The sequence below is a fragment of the Acanthochromis polyacanthus genome, chromosome 11 (genome assembly GCF_021347895.1).
Source record: "Acanthochromis polyacanthus isolate Apoly-LR-REF ecotype Palm Island chromosome 11, KAUST_Apoly_ChrSc, whole genome shotgun sequence".
Classification (NCBI taxonomy): Eukaryota; Metazoa; Chordata; class Actinopteri; family Pomacentridae; genus Acanthochromis; species Acanthochromis polyacanthus.
Genome location: NC_067123.1, coordinates 447524 through 464617, shown reverse-complemented (window position 1 = coordinate 464617; position 17094 = coordinate 447524). Strand labels below are relative to the sequence as shown.

The 17094-nt window shown below is 44.5% G+C and overlaps 1 protein-coding gene across 1 annotated transcript in view; it reads left to right on the top strand.

Annotated features, from left to right (window-relative positions):
* Positions 1 to 17094, top strand: part of LOC110971327 (dyslexia-associated protein KIAA0319-like protein) — a 71474-nt gene that overhangs the window by 29640 nt on the left and 24740 nt on the right. The window contains exons 6-12 of the mRNA XM_051955446.1: positions 3721 to 3819; positions 5554 to 5651; positions 5741 to 5828; positions 13583 to 13675; positions 14038 to 14170; positions 15216 to 15321; positions 15410 to 15532. Coding sequence (XP_051811406.1) covers positions 3721 to 3819; positions 5554 to 5651; positions 5741 to 5828; positions 13583 to 13675; positions 14038 to 14170; positions 15216 to 15321; positions 15410 to 15532 — 740 coding nt within the window. The remainder of the gene's footprint in view (positions 1 to 3720; positions 3820 to 5553; positions 5652 to 5740; positions 5829 to 13582; positions 13676 to 14037; positions 14171 to 15215; positions 15322 to 15409; positions 15533 to 17094) is intronic.

The window sequence follows — 17094 nt, the reverse complement described above, 5'->3', positions numbered from 1 at the left end:
GGGCTTTATTTTGTATTAATCCTAGAGAGGGTAAGTCTAGACATGATAAGTATTGGTTAATATCACTTTCTCCTATTGGTATTGGACATGAATACAATTTTTTATAGTATTTGTTAAAAATACCGTGGATTTGTTCAACATCGTAAGTCAGATTACCAGTATCTGGGTCTCTGATTTTGAGTATAGCATGTTTTAGCTGCTGTTTCCGGACGCGTCTTGCTAGCATTTTTGTTGCTTTTGGACCAGATTCATAAAAGGATTGTTTACAAAATCTCAGTTTGTTTTCTAATTCCTCTTGTACAGATACATTTATTTTGTTTTTAATGGTTTTTATTTTGGTAAGCAAGCTAATGTCTTTATTATTTTGTGATAGTTTAAGTTCCATAGTTCTAAGATCTTTTTGGAGGTTATCATACATTGCCCTTTTAGTTTTTTTCAAATAGGCCGTTCTCGAGATTAGTTTACCCCTCATTACAGCTTTAATCGTATCCCAGAGGATAGTAGGTTTAACCTGGTCATTGTCATTGTCTGCTATACAAGTTGTTATTTCTTTTTTAATCTCCTTTATGATATTTTCCTTGTTAAGTATACTTATGTTTAGCCTCCATAATGTAGATTTGGGTGAACTGGTTAATTGAACTGTCAAGTAAATTATGTTATGATCTGATATATCAGACGTGCCGATTGAACATTCTATTACCTTATGACGGTCAACGCTGTTCATCAGAAAAAAGTCCAATCTAGAATGTACCTGGTGCGAGAGGGAGTAGTGCGTAAAATCTTTGTTTTTAGGGTGGAGGTTCCTCCAAACATCAAATAACCCCATTTCTTTTATCAAGGCGTTAAGGTTCTTAGATCTATATGTTTTTTGTCTCTTGTGACTTGTAGTATCCAATGAGAGATTCAGAATGGTGTTCCAGTCACCGCCACAGATTAATATCCCTTCACTCAATGTAACAATGATGTCAAACAGTGTTTTTAAGAAGGTTCTATTACTCTCCGGAGGAACGTAGATATTTGCAAAAGTGCACACAGTATCGTCTATCTTCGCTTTTACTATGACATATCTGCCTTGGCTATCTTCTATCTTGGTAAGCAATTCAAAATTTAGTGTATTAGATATTAGAGTCACTACCCCTCTCTGTCTACTGTTTTTGCATGAACTGTAAAAAAGGTGTGAGTAACCATAACATTTAAATTTAGCGTGTTCGTACCTTGACATGTGTGTCTCCTGCAGAAATATCACTTGTAACCCATCCTTTTTTAATTTGTCTAAAACCTTTTCCCTTTTGAATGGACTACCTAATCCATTTACATTTAGAGAAGCTATTTTCAAATTATTTGACATTCTGACAGCAAATCAAATGAATGTATATGTGGAACAGTGGCCCCAGAACAATAAGTGAACAGAAACACAAACAATGAACAAAAACAGAGCTGACTATGCCCAGAGGAGACTTTTGCTCCTCAAACTGGACCCCGTTGGAGGGTCGAAGGGAACGCCTTTCTTTAGAAGAGGGCCCTAGGAGGACGGCTACGTCGTCTATAGACATAAACGGCACCACCCTATTTGTCCAACGTAGTTCAAACATATAAGCAAGAAGAGCCAACTCCCCCACCCGAGTAGCTGGTCAGGCCGAAGTTATGAATAGACGTTGCCTGGAGACCCACTCAGACCTGTTCTGCGGATTCCCTCTGGAAACTCCGCAGCTTGGCTTTTGCTCTCCGTGATACCGCGGGGCCGCTGTCCTCCGTCGGCTGCCATCCCAGGAGTTCCCGTAGGCGCCGCACTGGATCATATCCTTCGTCAACTGGGGCTGGAATCTCCGCGACACATCCGCGTTTCTTCAACTCACTGAAAGCCTCCTGGGCGGAGCTGTATGTGCGTACTCCTGATTCCCAGTGAATTCTCATGTTGGTAAACGGAGTTTGGAAACGAATGCTTTTCTCCTTGAGTATTTTCTTTATGGGAGCATACTCTTTGCGTCTTCTCACGATTTCAGCGGGGTAGTCATGGTCGAAATATATGGAGCGGGAGCCAATCTTTACTCGTTTCTTCCATGCCTCTCTCAAGACCATTTCTTTAGTTGAGAAGTCCGAGAAATTTATAATCAAGGGTCTCGGTGGTGCGTTAGGCGGGGGTTTACTTGTCAAGGAGCGGTGTGCATGCTGGATTTTTAAATCGATCTGCGGTGGGATTTCCAGGTGAGTTTTCAGAAATGTATCCATGAATTGTGGCACCGGGTTGGTCTCCTCGCTCTCTGCCAGGCCAAATATGCGAATATTATTTCTTCGAGATCGTGATTCTAAGTCCAAGCACTTTTTCTGGAGACTACTGTGCTGTTCTAGGCTTGTACACAGAGCAATGGTTGCCTGCTCTGCCCAGCACTCCACTTTGTTAATCCTGGACTCCGCCTCATCCATCCGCTCCGAGAGGCCCTGTACATCCTCTGAAATGTTGTCCAATTTGCCTTTTATTTCTTGGCTCACGTTGTCCAATTTGCTGTTAATTTCCTGGCTAAGTCTGTCCATGTTTTGCTTGCTGTCACCCAGAATCTCCGTTTTGAGATTGGCAATAGCTTTGAGCACCTCCGAGTCCTTGTTAGCTACTGCATTGCTAGCGTTAGCTTGGTCCGGTTGAGAGCTAGCCTTAGCGGTCGAAGTGTTTCTTTCTTGAGGTTTCCCCATTCTTTCCTTTTCGTCGATGGCCTGATATGAGTTGTGCCCCTTTCGATTGCCAAATGTGTCGAAAAAAGTTCAAAATAGCGAGTTTGAAAGGGATATTCGAGGTTAAGGTGGCGGAGCTGCTTTCAGTGCGACTTGCTACTCCATGAGCTCCACCGGAAGTCAGTAATCTGTTATTTTACAGACAAATCAGCGAGTTATTTTCTCTCTAAGCCGTCAGAATATTGTGAAAATGTTTCCCAGAATGATGCCAGACGTCTTGTTTAGTCTAAACGTTCAGGTTTTAGCCAAACAGGAGGTTTCTCTGCAGCTGATCAACATCTGGAGTTTCTACTTCCTCAGAATTATCAATAACCAAAAATGTCATATTAAATTTATTTCTTATTTATGGCATTTTATGAAAATGTTGCTTTTACATGTTTTAAACTGTTCTTTAGTATTTCTCACAAGTTTTACAGACATTTTGTATTTTTCACACAAATACGTCAGGGACATTTGTTACTTTTTTTTACATTTAATTTTATGTTTTATTTCGTTTCATTTTAAGTCACTAGATTTAATTTTATGTTATTTCATTTTATTTTAATTCATTTTATATTATTATATTTTATTTTGTTTTATTTCATTTTCAGCTCTTTTCAGACCTTTTAATATTTTAACATTTTCCAGACGTTTCTCCACGTTTCACTAACGTTTAATTATTTTTCACAGAATTTTCTTATGATTTCTTTTGACATTTTGAAAAGATTTTTAACACGTTTTATACATTTTCTAATTTTTAAGACGTTTTTTTCTTAATGTTTCTCAGAGAACTTAATAATTTTGTATTTCATTGTCTTCAAACATCCAGTTATTAGGAGTTCTGGTTCTGTTTGGCAGATTCAGGTCTGGTTTTCTCCTTTTAGCTCTGTTTCTGCTCTCTGATGGATCTTTAGATTATAAAACGATGTGTAATCGGCCCCAGCCTTCTTCCTTGTCAGACTTTCCTTCGCCTCGCTGTCCTCTAAACGTTCCTTCTTGTGCTTTTCCCTGCAGTGAAGGAGCTGGTGGTGTCGGCAGGCGTGAGCGTCGAGGTAACGCTGCCCAGAAACGAGGTTGAACTCAACGCCTTTGTGGTCCCTCCACCTCCGTCAGGTAAAACACTGGTAAAATATCACAAATCATCACCTGGAGGCTGATTTGTTACCCACAGAGGCTGACTTTTAATGCTTTTATGCTGCTCCAGTGTGTAGGTGGCAGCCAGTTACTAAAAATCTACACATCTGAAGAAGATTTGTTTTTATGAGACAGAATCAGCTTTATAGTAATAACTTTATTTACATAGCGGCTTTAAAGACAGCTTTGACAGTTAAAACACAGACAATCAAACTAGATATAGGAGTTGAGGTATTTTAGCTGTTTTAGAAGGGTTTTAGCTGTTCAGAAGGGTTTTAACTGTTTTAGAAGGGTTTTAGCTGTTCAGGAGGGTTTTAACTGTTTTAGAAGGGTTTTAGCTGTTCAGGAGGGTTTTAACTGTTTTAGAAGGGTTTTAGCTGTTCAGAAGGGTTTTAACTGTTTTAGAAGGGTTTTAGCTGTTCAGGAGGGTTTTAACTGTTTTAGAAGGGTTTTAGCTGTTCAGGAGGGTTTTAACTGTTTTAGAAGGGTTTTAGCTGTTCAGGAGGGTTTTAACTGTTTTAGAAGGGTTTTAGCTGTTCAGGAGGGTTTTAACTGTTTTAGAAGGGTTTTAGCTGTTCAGGAGGGTTTTAACTGTTTTAGAAGGGTTTTAGCTGTTCAGAAGGGTTTTAACTGTTTTAGAAGGGTTTTAGCTGTTCAGGAGGGTTTTAACTGTTTTAGAAGGGTTTTAGCTGTTCAGGAGGGTTTTAACTGTTTTAGAAGGGTTTTAGCTGTTCAGGAGGGTTTTAACTGTTTTAGAAGGGTTTTAGCTGTTCAGGAGGGTTTTAACTGTTTTAGAAGGGTTTTAGCTGTTCAGGAGGGTTTTAACTGTTTTAGAAGGGTTTTAGCTGTTCAGGAGGGTTTTAACTGTTTTAGAAGGGTTTTAGCTGTTCAGAAGGGTTTTAACTGTTTTAGAAGGGTTTTAGCTGTTCAGGAGGGTTTTAACTGTTTTAGAAGGGTTTTAGCTGTTCAGGAGGGTTTTAACTGTTTTAGAAGGGTTTTAGCTGTTCAGGAGGGTTTTAACTGTTTTAGAAGGGTTTTAGCTGTTCAGAAGGGTTTTAACTGTTTTAGAAGGGTTTTAGCTGTTCAGGAGGGTTTTAACTGTTTTAGAAGGGTTTTAGCTGTTCAGGAGGGTTTTAACTGTTTTAGAAGGGTTTTAGCTGTTCAGGAGGGTTTTAACTGTTTTAGAAGGGTTTTAGCTGTTCAGGAGGGTTTTAACTGTTTTAGAAGGGTTTTAGCTGTTCAGGAGGGTTTTAACTGTTTTAGAAGGGTTTTAGCTGTTCAGGAGTTTTTTTTTTTAGCTGTGTTTTAGCTGTTCCGGAGGATGGTAGCTGTGTTTTAGCTGTTTTAGGAGGGTGTTAGTTGTGTTTTAGCAGTTCAGGAGGGTGTTAGCTGTGTTTTAGCTGTTTAGGAGGGTGTTAGCTGTTTTCTAGCTGAGAGGAAGAAGCTGTTTTTCTGCTTGTTGTGATGTTTCTGGATGAATTCAGCCTGTTTACGGTCCAGTCACCTTCTTACTGTACATCAGACTGAACCTTTTGAATCTGTAAAACGATGATCTAGTTTCAAAGAGCCACATCATTATTTTTTTTTAATCCCTTGATCCCTTCTTGACGGCTGCAGCGATAGCAGAAGTCCTCATCCTGAGGTTGTTCTTATGTGACAGGTTTTAATTAAGAGCTTGAACAGCTTTAATGTTTTATTAATGTTCCTCTGCAGGGACCAACTATGCATTCGACTGGCGTCTGATAACTCATCCCAAAGATTACAGCGGGGTGATGGAGGGGAAGCACAGCAAGACACTGAAGCTCAGCAAGGTAGCAGCTTTCACGCTCTGTTTCAGAATAAAAGCATGAAGCGGTTTCAGTTTGTCTCTGAAGGACGGCTTCTTCTTTCTGTCTGTCAGCTGACGGTGGGTCTGTATGAGTTCGAGGTGACGGTGGACGGAGACGGAGCTTACGGAGAAGGTTACGTTAACGTCACCGTTAAACCAGGTGAGCAGGAAATGTCAAAATAAAAGTACAGGACGTACCGAGGAGCTAAATGTCTGTAGACATTAACCCTCCTGTTGTCTTCATTTACAGGCACCAAAAATATTGTTTCCTTGTCTGAAAAAGATCCAAAAATTCAGCAAAAAAATTCCCCAAATTTCTGAAAATTTACAAAACCTTCTGGAAGAAAATTCCTTAAAATAATTCCTTAAAGGTATTATTTTTAAAAAAAAATAATCCCCCAAATTTGGCAAGAAAATTCTTATCGATATTTTCAAAAAATGAGTTAAAATCTTCCAGAAAAATCTTAAAAATATTTTAAGTGGTTACATATATATCAGTAAAATTTCTGATATTTTGTTTAAAAGCATTCACAAAAAAACCAACCAAAATCCCATTTTTTTAAATGAATGTTCTTAAGAAACATTTTTAACATTTCTTTTTTTCCACCAAAAATGTTCAAAGATTTCCCAGAAATGTTGAAAATGTGGACATCAGAAGTTTCACTGTGAAAATATTTTTTTTTCCACATTTTCAAACTTTAAAATGGGTTAATTTTGACCCGCATGATGACACCTAATTTTCTCATATTTTTGTCAAAACAGCCCAACTAAGAGCTAACTTTAGCAATTTGTTTCTAATTATTGCAAGAACATTCATGAGTATGCTATGAACAAAATTTAATCAAGTATGGCATCAAGTAGGGATATTTCTAAGCATTTATTAATGAGAGCGTTACTAGAAGGTTTAGGTAGCAACATTACCCTCTTTTGTTTGGTTAAAACACTTCAAATATCTTTACAAAGGGTTGCATGTCCCCTGTAATAACTATGTAATCCAAACAGAATGTTTTTCACACCTTGGTTCACAGTTCTTTACTCTGTTTACAAATATTTTGTGTTACCTTTTTGAGCTGATATAAAAGACTGATAATTTCTGGAAAGAAGAATGTCTTTGGCTAATTGGAAGATTTAGAAATCTGAAGTAGCACAAAAATGGCCAGAAAACCTCAGTTAAGCAAAGATAAAAGGATCGAAATTCAGGTTTTGAAAAAAGAAGGCTGTTCTACAAGACAAATTGCTCAAAGTTAAAGTCTCACAAAGTGGAGTCACCAAACCATTAAAGCAATATGAAGAGAAACAGGCTGACATGAAGACAGATCTAGTTCTGGTAGAAGCAGAGTCACGTCTAAAGCTGAAGATAAGTTCATCAGGGTCACCAGTATTCAAAATAGACAAAAGACAGCCCCAGAAATAAGAGCTCAGCTAAACTCAACCAGGAGCAATAAGGTGTTGGTGGATACTGTGACTGTAGACTGCAGGATTCTGGTCTGAAAGGCAGGGTAGCTGCTGGGAAAGCAGAACATAAAGAAGAGACTTCAGTGGGCTGAAGAACATAGAAACTGGACTGTAGAAGAATGGAAAACAGTTCTGTTTACAGATGAGTCAAAGTTTGAAATGTTTGGATCAAAACGGTGCAGATACGTTTGACGTAGGGTTGGAGAACGCTCGACTGCTGTGTGTGTTGTTCCCACAGTAAAGCATGGTGGAGGTAGCATGATGGTGTGGGGCTGTTTAGCAGGGGGACAGACTGATGATCTGCAGGAAGTCTCAGGAATTCTAAATCAGCATGGATACCACAGTATCTTACAGAGGCATGACATTCCCTCTGGGCTGCATTTAGTGGGACAGACATTCACAGTACAACAAGACAACGATCCAAAGCACACATCCACACTGTGTCAGAGGTAGAAGAGGAGGGGAAGCTAAGGATTATGACTTGGCCAGCTCAATCCTCTGACCTTAACCCCATCGAACTTGCATGGGATGAACTGGACAGAAACGTCAAGAACAAGCAACCCACAAGTGCTGCAAACCTTTGAGATGTTGGCAGAAGGATGGGAGGAAATTTCAAGTGATTATCTCATGTCACAGACTGCAAGAATGCCTCAAATTTGTCACGTAGTTATCAAAGCTAAAGGAGGCTATTTAGATGGGTCACAGATTTAGACAGTTTAACAGTATTTTATGCTAGATGCTTCAGTTTAGTTTTCAGTGTTCTTATCTATAGTTCTACTGTGATTACAAATGAAACATGGCTAAATTAAGCTCATAATTTAGGTAATATGAACCAATGACAGAAAAATTAGGAGCCAGTCCAAACTTTTGCCTGGTAGCGTATGTCCAAAGTTACACCATTTATCAGAACCAGGAACCATAAAAACAGAAAGAACCGATACATTTTCTACTTCCTGGCTGCCAGACTGATGGAAACAGAAACAAAGAGGGAAATAAAGGTTTACCAAAAAAATAAAAGAACCAAATGTGTTATAATATCACAGCTTTAAGCTCAGATTTGTTTAATTTTCCTGCATTTCACAGGTGAAGAAGAACCATCAGGAAAGTGGAAAATCCGGTGATTCTTTCTGTTTTTACTGTTTCTGCTTCCATGGATGGTAAAATACTGGGGATTTAAAAAAATAAATAACACGTCTTTCAAACCTGACGGCAGATTTTGGGGTCCAGAGAGTTTAAAGGTTCTAATGAACCCACAGTGACTCATGTTTTGATGTTTTCTGCATCAGTCGATAAATTATGTAAGAAGGTAGAAGAGTGTTTGTGGAAAAGAGAGTTCCTCTCAGCCACACTGACAGAGAGACATTATGGGATGTTTCTCTGACATTAGTACCGACCAACACCCTGAAAATACCACACTGTAGTAGTAGTTGTTGTTACTGCTAACAGCACGGCGCTTTTATAGCTCTGATTCTGCTGAGATTGAAATAAACCACTGAATAACCATAAAAACTGTGTTTGTTACTGGTTTCTGATTTTAAAACGGTGCACGTCTGCAGGTTCTTTAGTGGAAATTCTCAGCTTGGTTCAGCAGTAACATCATCTACACCAGAGGGTCCAACATGAGGCCCGCGGACCAAAAGCGGTCCTCCAGAGGGTCCAACATGAGGCCCGTGGACCAAAAGCGGTCCTCCAGAGGGTCCAACAAGAGGCCCGTGGACCAAAAGCGGTCCTCCAGAGGGTCCAACATGAGGCCCGTGGACCAAAAGCGGTCCTCCAGAGGGTCCAACAAGAGGCCCGCGGACCAAAAGCGGTCCTCCAGAGGGTCCAACATGAGGCCCGCGGACCAAAAGCGGTCCTCCAGAGGGTCCAACATGAGGCCCGTGGACCAAAAGCGGTCCTCCAGAGGGTCCAACAAGAGGCCCGCGGACCAAAAGTGGTCCTCCAGATGGTCCAACATGAGGCCCGTGGACCAAAAGCGGTCCTCCAGAGGGTCCAACATGAGGCCCGTGGACCAAAAGCGGTCCTCCAGAGGGTCCAACAAGAGGCCCGCGGACCAAAAGTGGTCCTCCAGAGGGTCCAACATGAGGCCCGTGGACCAAAAGCGGTCCTCCAGAGGGTCCAACATGAGGCCCGTGGTCCAAAAGCGGTCCTCCAGATGGTCCAACATGAGGCCCGTGGGCCAAAAGTGGTCCTCCAGATGGTCCAACATGAGGCCCGTGGACCAAAAGTGGTCCTCCAGAGGGTCCAACATGAGGCCCGTGGTCCAAAAGCGGTCCTCCAGATGGTCCAACATGAGGCCCGTGGGCCAAAAGTGGTCCTCCAGATGGTCCAACATGAGGCCCGTGGACCAAAAGAGGTCCTCCAGAGGGTCCAACATGAGGCCCGTGGTCCAAAAGCGGTTCTCCAGAGGGTCCAACATGAGGCCCATGGACCAAAAGAGGTCCTCCAGAGGGTCCAACATGAGGCCCGTGGTCCAAAAGCGGTTCTCCAGAGGGTCCAACATGAGGCCCGCGGACCAAAAGTGGTCCTCCAGAGGGTCCAACATGAGGCCCATGGACCAAAAGCGGTCCTCCAGAGGGTCCAACATGAGGCCCATGGACCAAAAGTGGTCCTCCAGAGGGTCCAACATGAGGCCCATGGACCAAAAGCGGTCCTCCAGAGGGTCCAACATGAGGCCCGTGGACCAAAAGTGGTCCTCCAGATGGTCCAACACGAGGCCCGTGGACCAAAAGTGGTCCTCCAGAGGGTCCAACATGAGGCCCGTGGACCAAAAGCGGTCCTCCAGAGGGTCCAACATGAGGCCCGTGGTCCAAAAGTGGTCCTCCAGAGGGTCCAACATGAGGCCCGTGGACCAAAAGCGGTCCTCCAGAGGGTCCAACATGAGGCCCGTGGGCCAAAAGTGGTCCTCCAGAGGGTCCAACATGAGGCCCGTGGACCAAAAGCGGTCCTCCAGAGGGTCCGACATGAGGCCCGTGGACCAAAAGCGGTCCTCCAGAGGGTCCAACATGAGGCCCGTGGTCCAAAAGCGGTCCTCCAGAGGGTCCGACATGAAGCCTGTGGACCAAAAGTGGTCCTCCAGAGGGTCCAACATGAGGCCCGTGATCCAAAAGCGGTCCTCCAGAGGGTCCAACATGAGGCCCGTGGTCCAAAAGCGGTCCTCCAGAGGGTCCAACATGAGGCCCGTGATCCAAAAGCGGTCCTCCAGAGGGTCCAACATGAGGCCCGTGGACCAAAAGCGGTCCTCCAGAGGGTCCAACATGAGGCCCGTGGGCCAAAAGTGGTCCTCCAGAGGGTCCAACATGAGGCCCGTGGTCCAAAAGTGGTCCTCCAGAGGGTCCAACATGAGGCCCGTGGTCCAAAAGTGGTCCTCCAGAGGGTCCAACATGAGGCCCGTGGGCCAGAGGGTCCAACATGAGGCCCGTGGGCCAAAAGTGGTCCTCCAGAGGGTCCAACATGAGGCCCGTGGACCAAAAGCGGTCCTCCAGAGGGTCCAACATGAGGCCCGTGGGCCAAAAGCGGTCCTCCAGAGGGTCCAACATGAGGCCCGTGGGCCAAAAGTGGTCCTCCAGAGGGTCCAACATGAGGCCCGTGGTCCAAAAGTGGTCCTCCAGAGGGTCCAACATGAGGCCCGTGGGCCAAAAGTGGTCCTCCAGAGGGTCCAACATGAGGCCCGTGGTCCAAAAGTGGTCCTCCAGAGGGTCCAACATGAGGCCCGTGGGCCAAAAGTGGTCCTCCAGAGGGTCCAACATGAGGCCCGTGGTCCAAAAGCGGTCCTCCAGAGGGTCCAACATGAGGCCCGTGGACCAAAAGCGGTCCTCCAGAGGGTCCAACATGAGGCCCGTGGACCAAAAGTGGTCCTCCAGAGGGTCCAACATGAGGCCCGTGGGCCAAAAGCGGTCCTCCAGAGGGTCCAACATGAGGCCCGTGGTCCAAAAGCGGTCCTCCAGAGGGTCCAACATGAGGCCCGTGGTCCAAAAGCGGTCCTCCAGAGGGTCCAACATGAGGCCCGTGGACCAAAAGAGGTCCTCCAGAGGGTCCAACATGAGGCCCGTGGACCAAAAGCGGTCCTCCAGAGGGTCCAACATGAGGCCCGTGGGCCAAAAGCGGTCCTCCAGAGGGTCCAACATGAGGCCCGTGGGCCAAAAGCGGTCCTCCAGAGGGTCCAACATGAGGCCCGTGGGCCAAAAGCGGTCCTCCAGAGGGTCCAACATGAGGCCCGTGGGCCAAAAGTGGTCCTCCAGAGGGTCCAACATGAGGCCCGTGGGCCAAAAGTGGTCCTCCAGAGGGTCCAACATGAGGCCCGTGGGCCAAAAGTGGTCCTCCAGAGGGTCCAACATGAGGCCCGTGGTCCAAAAGCGGTCCTCCAGAGGGTCCAACATGAGGCCCGTGGACCAAAAGCGGTCCTCCAGAGGGTCCAACATGAGGCCCGTGGACCAAAAGCGGTCCTCCAGAGGGTCCAACATGAGGCCCGTGGGCCAAAAGCGGTCCTCCAGAGGGTCCAACATGAGGCCCGTGGTCCAAAAGCGGTCCTCCAGAGGGTCCAACATGAGGCCCGTGGTCCAAAAGCGGTCCTCCAGAGGGTCCAACATGAGGCCCGTGGACCAAAAGCGGTCCTCCAGAGGGTCCAACATGAGGCCCGTGGACCAAAAGCGGTCCTCCAGAGGGTCCAACATGAGGCCCGTGGGCCAAAAGCGGTCCTCCAGAGGGTCCAACATGAGGCCCGTGGGCCAAAAGTGGTCCTCCAGAGGGTCCAACATGAGGCCCGTGGGCCAAAAGTGGTCCTCCAGAGGGTCCAACATGAGGCCCGTGGGCCAAAAGCGGTCCTCCAGAGGGTCCAACATGAGGCCCGTGGGCCAAAAGCGGTCCTCCAGAGGGTCCAACATGAGGCCCGTGGACCAAAAGCGGTCCTCCAGAGGGTCCAACATGAGGCCCGTGGACCAAAAGTGGTCCTCCAGAGGGTCCAACATGAGGCCCGTGGGCCAAAAGCGGTCCTCCAGAGGGTCCAACATGAGGCCCGTGGTCCAAAAGCGGTCCTCCAGAGGGTCCAACATGAGGCCCGTGGTCCAAAAGCGGTCCTCCAGAGGGTCCAACATGAGGCCCGTGGACCAAAAGCGGTCCTCCAGAGGATCCAACATGAGGCCCGTGGTCCAAAAGCGGTCCTCCAGAGGGTCCAACATGAGGCCCGTGGTCCAAAAGCGGTCCTCCAGAGGGTCCAACATGAGGCCCGTGGGCCAAAAGCGGTCCTCCAGAGGGTCCAACATGAGGCCCGTGGTCCAAAAGTGGTCCTCCAGAGGGTCCAACATGAGGCCCGTGGGCCAAAAGTGGTCCTCCAGAGGGTCCAACATGAGGCCCGTGGTCCAAAAGCGGTCCTCCAGAGGGTCCAACATGAGGCCCGTGGACCAAAAGCGGTCCTCCAGAGGGTCCAACATGAGGCCCGTGGACCAAAAGTGGTCCTCCAGAGGGTCCAACATGAGGCCCGTGGGCCAAAAGCGGTCCTCCAGAGGGTCCAACATGAGGCCCGTGGTCCAAAAGTGGTCCTCCAGAGGGTCCAACATGAGGCCCGTGGTCCAAAAGCGGTCCTCCAGAGGGTCCAACATGAGGCCCGTGGACCAAAAGCGGTCCTCCAGAGGGTCCAACATGAGGCCCGTGGACCAAAAGCGGTCCTCCAGAGGGTCCAATCCGGCCCTCAAAGTGTAAAAATTACAGAGAAGACATTAACTGCAGATTGTAAATTAGTAAAACTATAAATTTAAAATCATTTCTAGACCATGACAAGTTGTTTGGATCAGAAAGTAAAATACCAGATTGTTCTTTGTTTATTGTTGTTTTGTCGTTTTTGTCGCATTTTGTCTCATTTTTGTTGGTTTTTTTGTCATTTTTTGTTTTGCTTTGTTCATTATTTTGTGTTTCATTTTTGGCATTTTGTCTTTTTTGTCGTTTAGTTTTTCACTATTGTCATTCTTTGTTAAATTTTGTTGCTTGTCAGTTTTTTGGTCGCTTTCTTACTTTTGTGTCTTTTTTGTTTTGTGTCGTTTGTCTCATTTTTGTCATTTTGTTTCTCGCTATTGTCAGTTTGTGTCTCATTTTTAAATATTTGTGTTATATTTGTTGTTTTTTGTGTCCTTTCTTTGTCTTCTTCTGTGGTTGTGATCCTCCAGTAAATCCTCCATGGTTCAGTTCCAGGTGACTAAATGTTGTGTTCCTTTGATGGAAAATAAAACAAACAAACAAAGGAACCATTAGGAGCTGTGGTTATACTGGTTTTACTGGAGATCAGACTGGACTGGATTAAACTAGGATCAGTTTGTCGGTCTGCATGCGTTTCTCTTCAGTTTAAATGAGATGAAACCAGCATTAGTCGGTCCACAGTTCTTGTTCAGTCGACTCCATGACCTCAGATCTTCCTCCCTCTAACAGCCGAGCAGCTCGCTCAGTTAATTCCTGTTTTCTGCCTGACAGAGCCGCGGGTAAACAAGCCTCCCGTCGCCGTGGTTTCCCCAAAGTTCCAGGAGATCTCGTTACCGACGAGCTCGACGGTGATCGACGGCAGCCGTGAGTCTCCAACAAACACACATTTAACTTTGTTATTTAGACACTCATCTTCCTGAAGCAGCTGTTCTTTACTCCATATTTTTCTTTTTAGAACATTTTTAAGGAATTTTCATGTTTTTAAGATGTTTTCTTAATGTTTCTCAGACAGTTTAATGATTTTGTCTTCAGTTTTTTCACACACTCTTCATCAGTTATTAGGAGTTCTTGGTCCATTTGTTAAGTCCAGTTTCCACCTTCTTGTAGCTCTGTTTCTGCTCTCTGATGGATCTGTAGATGCCAAATGATCCACTGTTTCCACAAACTCCCATTTACCTCCAGTTGAAGAACCTGAAACATCTTGTCTTGTTTCATGTCTTTTTCAGAGAGCACCGACGACGATAAGGTGGTGTCGTGGCACTGGGAGGAAGTGAAAGGTCCTCTGAGGGAGGAGAAGGTCTCTGCTGACACCCAGGTCCTCACCCTGACCAGCCTGGTGCCGGGAAACTACACCTTCAAGTACACCTCGTTTATTGCTCATTTATCCTGATGTGTCTCTAGACAGGACGTTCTGATCAACCTCCAACAGAACTGAAGCCTCTCAAACCAGACAATATTAGCACTGATTACATCATTTATTTATTATATTACATTAGATTTTTATCAGCTTTTTCCCCTGTTATGAAAAATATATAAAAAAATTTAAAAATCAGATTTTTTTCCTGAATTTAAAAAAAATGTGTTTTTTTGGTGGGGGGGGGGGGTTGTCAGGATTTTTTTTTTTAAATGTCTGTTCTGAACAATTGATAAAAATAGTCATAAAAATAAAAAACACATCTTATTTTTAAATTTTTTTCCTGTTCTCAAGAATCACTAAAAAGAAAGTAGAAAAAATACCTTTTTTGTGTTTTTTTCTCTTAATTTCATCTTTTTTTCTTGTTGTGAAAAATTGATAAAAATTAAGTAAAAAAACATATGTTTTTGTTTTTTGGGTGTTTTTGTTTCTTTTTTTTCCTGTTCTGAGAAATTAATAAAAAGATGTTTTTTAAGAAACCCATATTTTTATTTTTTTCCTCTTTTTTCTTGTTCTGAAAAATCAGTTGAAAAAAGTTGAAAAAAACGTCTTATTTTGTTTTTTTCAAATTTTTTTTCCTGTTCTGAACAACTGATAAAAATAGTCATAAAAATAAAAAAACACATCTTTTTTTTTTCTTTTTTTTCCTGTTCTAAAGAATCATTAAAAAGAAAGTAGAAAAAATATATTTTTTGTCTTTTTTTTTTCTTAATTTCATCTTTTTCTTGTTGTGAAAAATCGATAAAAATGAAGGTAAAAAATACGTCTTTTTTGTGTTTTTTTCCTTTTTTTCTGTTTTGAAAAATTTATAAATAGAAATTACAAAAAAAAAATCAGTCTTTTCTTGTTGTTTTTCTCTCTTTTTCCTGTTCTGAACAATCAATAAATAGAAAGTTAATTAAATGAAATCCGTCTTTGAGACCCGGTGGCTGGTTGTAGAGGTTAAAATGCTGAGCCTGGATCAGTTTTAATCCTCTCCATGTCTTCCAGTCTGACGGTGACCGACTCAGACGGAGCCACTAACTGGACTCTGGCCACCCTCTCCGTCAACAAAGCCAAGGACTACCGGCCGGTGGCCAACGCCGGCCCCAACCAGGTCAGTGCTGCTGTCTGAAGCTGAACTACAGGGATTAACAGCTGAAGTACGTACGCTGACTCAGAGCTGAACAACACACTTCCTGCAGGTCATCCAGCTGCCCCGGAACCACATCAGTCTCTACGGCAACCAGAGCACCGACGACCACGACTCGCTGTCCTACGAGTGGTCGCTGAGCCCGGAGAGCAAAGACAAAGTGGTGGAGATGCAGGTGAGGAGAGCAAAGACAAAGTGGTGGAGATGCAGGTGAGGAGAGCAAAGACAAAGTGGTGGAGATGCAGGTGAGGAGAGCAAAGACAAAGTGGTGGAGATGCAGGTGAGGAGAGTAAAGACAAAGTGGTGGAGATGCAGGTGAGGAGAGCAAAGACAAAGTGGTGGAGATGAAGGTGAGGAGAGCAAAGACAAAGTGGTGGAGATGCAGGTGAGGAGAGCAAAGACAAAGTGGTGGAGATGAAGGTGAGGAGAGCAAAGACAAAGTGGTGGAGATGAAGGTGAGGAGAGTAAAGACAAAGTGGTGGAGATGCAGGTGAGGAGAGCAAAGACAAAGTGGTGGAAATGAAGGTGAGGAGAGCAAAGACGAAGTGGTGGAGATGAAGGTGAGGAGAGCAAAGACAAAGTGGTGGAGATGAAGGTGAGGAGAGCAAAGACAAAGTGGTGGAGATGAAGGTGAGGAGAGTAAAGACAAAGTGGTGGAGATGCAGGTGAGGAGAGCAAAGACAAAGTGGTGGAGATGAAGGTGAGGAGAGCAAAGACGAAGTGGTGGAGATGAAGGTGAGGAGAGCAAAGACAAAGTGGTGGAGATGCAGGTGAGGAGAGCAAAGACAAAGTGGTGGAGATGAAGGTGAGGAGAGCAAAGACAAAGTGGTGGAGATGCAGGTGAGGAGAGCAAAGACAAAGTGGTGGAGATGAAGGTGAGGAGAGCAAAGACAAAGTGGTGGAGATGAAGGTGAGGAGAGCAAAGACAAAGTGGTGGAGATGCAGGTGAGGAGAGCAAAGACAAAGTGGTGGAGATGCAGGTGAGGAGAGCAAAGACAAAGTGGTGGAGATGAAGGTGAATGGAAACACTAGCCTAGCCGCGCTAGACAACCCACGGCAACAAATTTAATTCTCTGCCAGGGTCGACAACAAAAACGACAACAGTGGTTGAGCTCCATTAGCACAGACTCTGAATAATCTTTCTGTTAACATGTCTGTAATATACTTGAGCTTCACCCATTGACTGAATAAATAAGGCTTCACCGAACTCCCGCATCCTCTGATTTCCGGCGCTCTAGGAGCCTATTCGTTGCACTGATTGGTTGTATACCTACCCAATTGCTGCAGAGTGATTTGATAGACAACCTTTTAGCCGCCTCCCTCCCTGTCGAGCGGTCCTAGACCCTTGCGTCTTCAGAACATGGGTCTAGCGTGGCTAGGCTAGGTGAACGGCGTCACTCACTGCAGAAAAGGCTCCTCTCAGAACAGGGAAAACAAACTGATTTCAAAGAGCTTTTACCTCGAAATAAGAGGAAAAATCTGCCAATAGAACAAGTTAAAAATGTCTTGGGTGAGATTTCTGGAAATAAGATGTGACATTTAGAATACTGAGATGTTAAAATTAGCTGGAAAACTTATTTTAAGTTCTATTTTACCAGGATCAAGCTTGGGTGTCTTAAAATAAGCCAGACATGCTAAAAAACAAAACAAAGACAAGCAGTTTTTCACTCAAAAATAGATTTCTGTTTTCATGTAGCCTCCTAATTTAAGATGTTTTAACCCTCCTGTTGTCTTCAT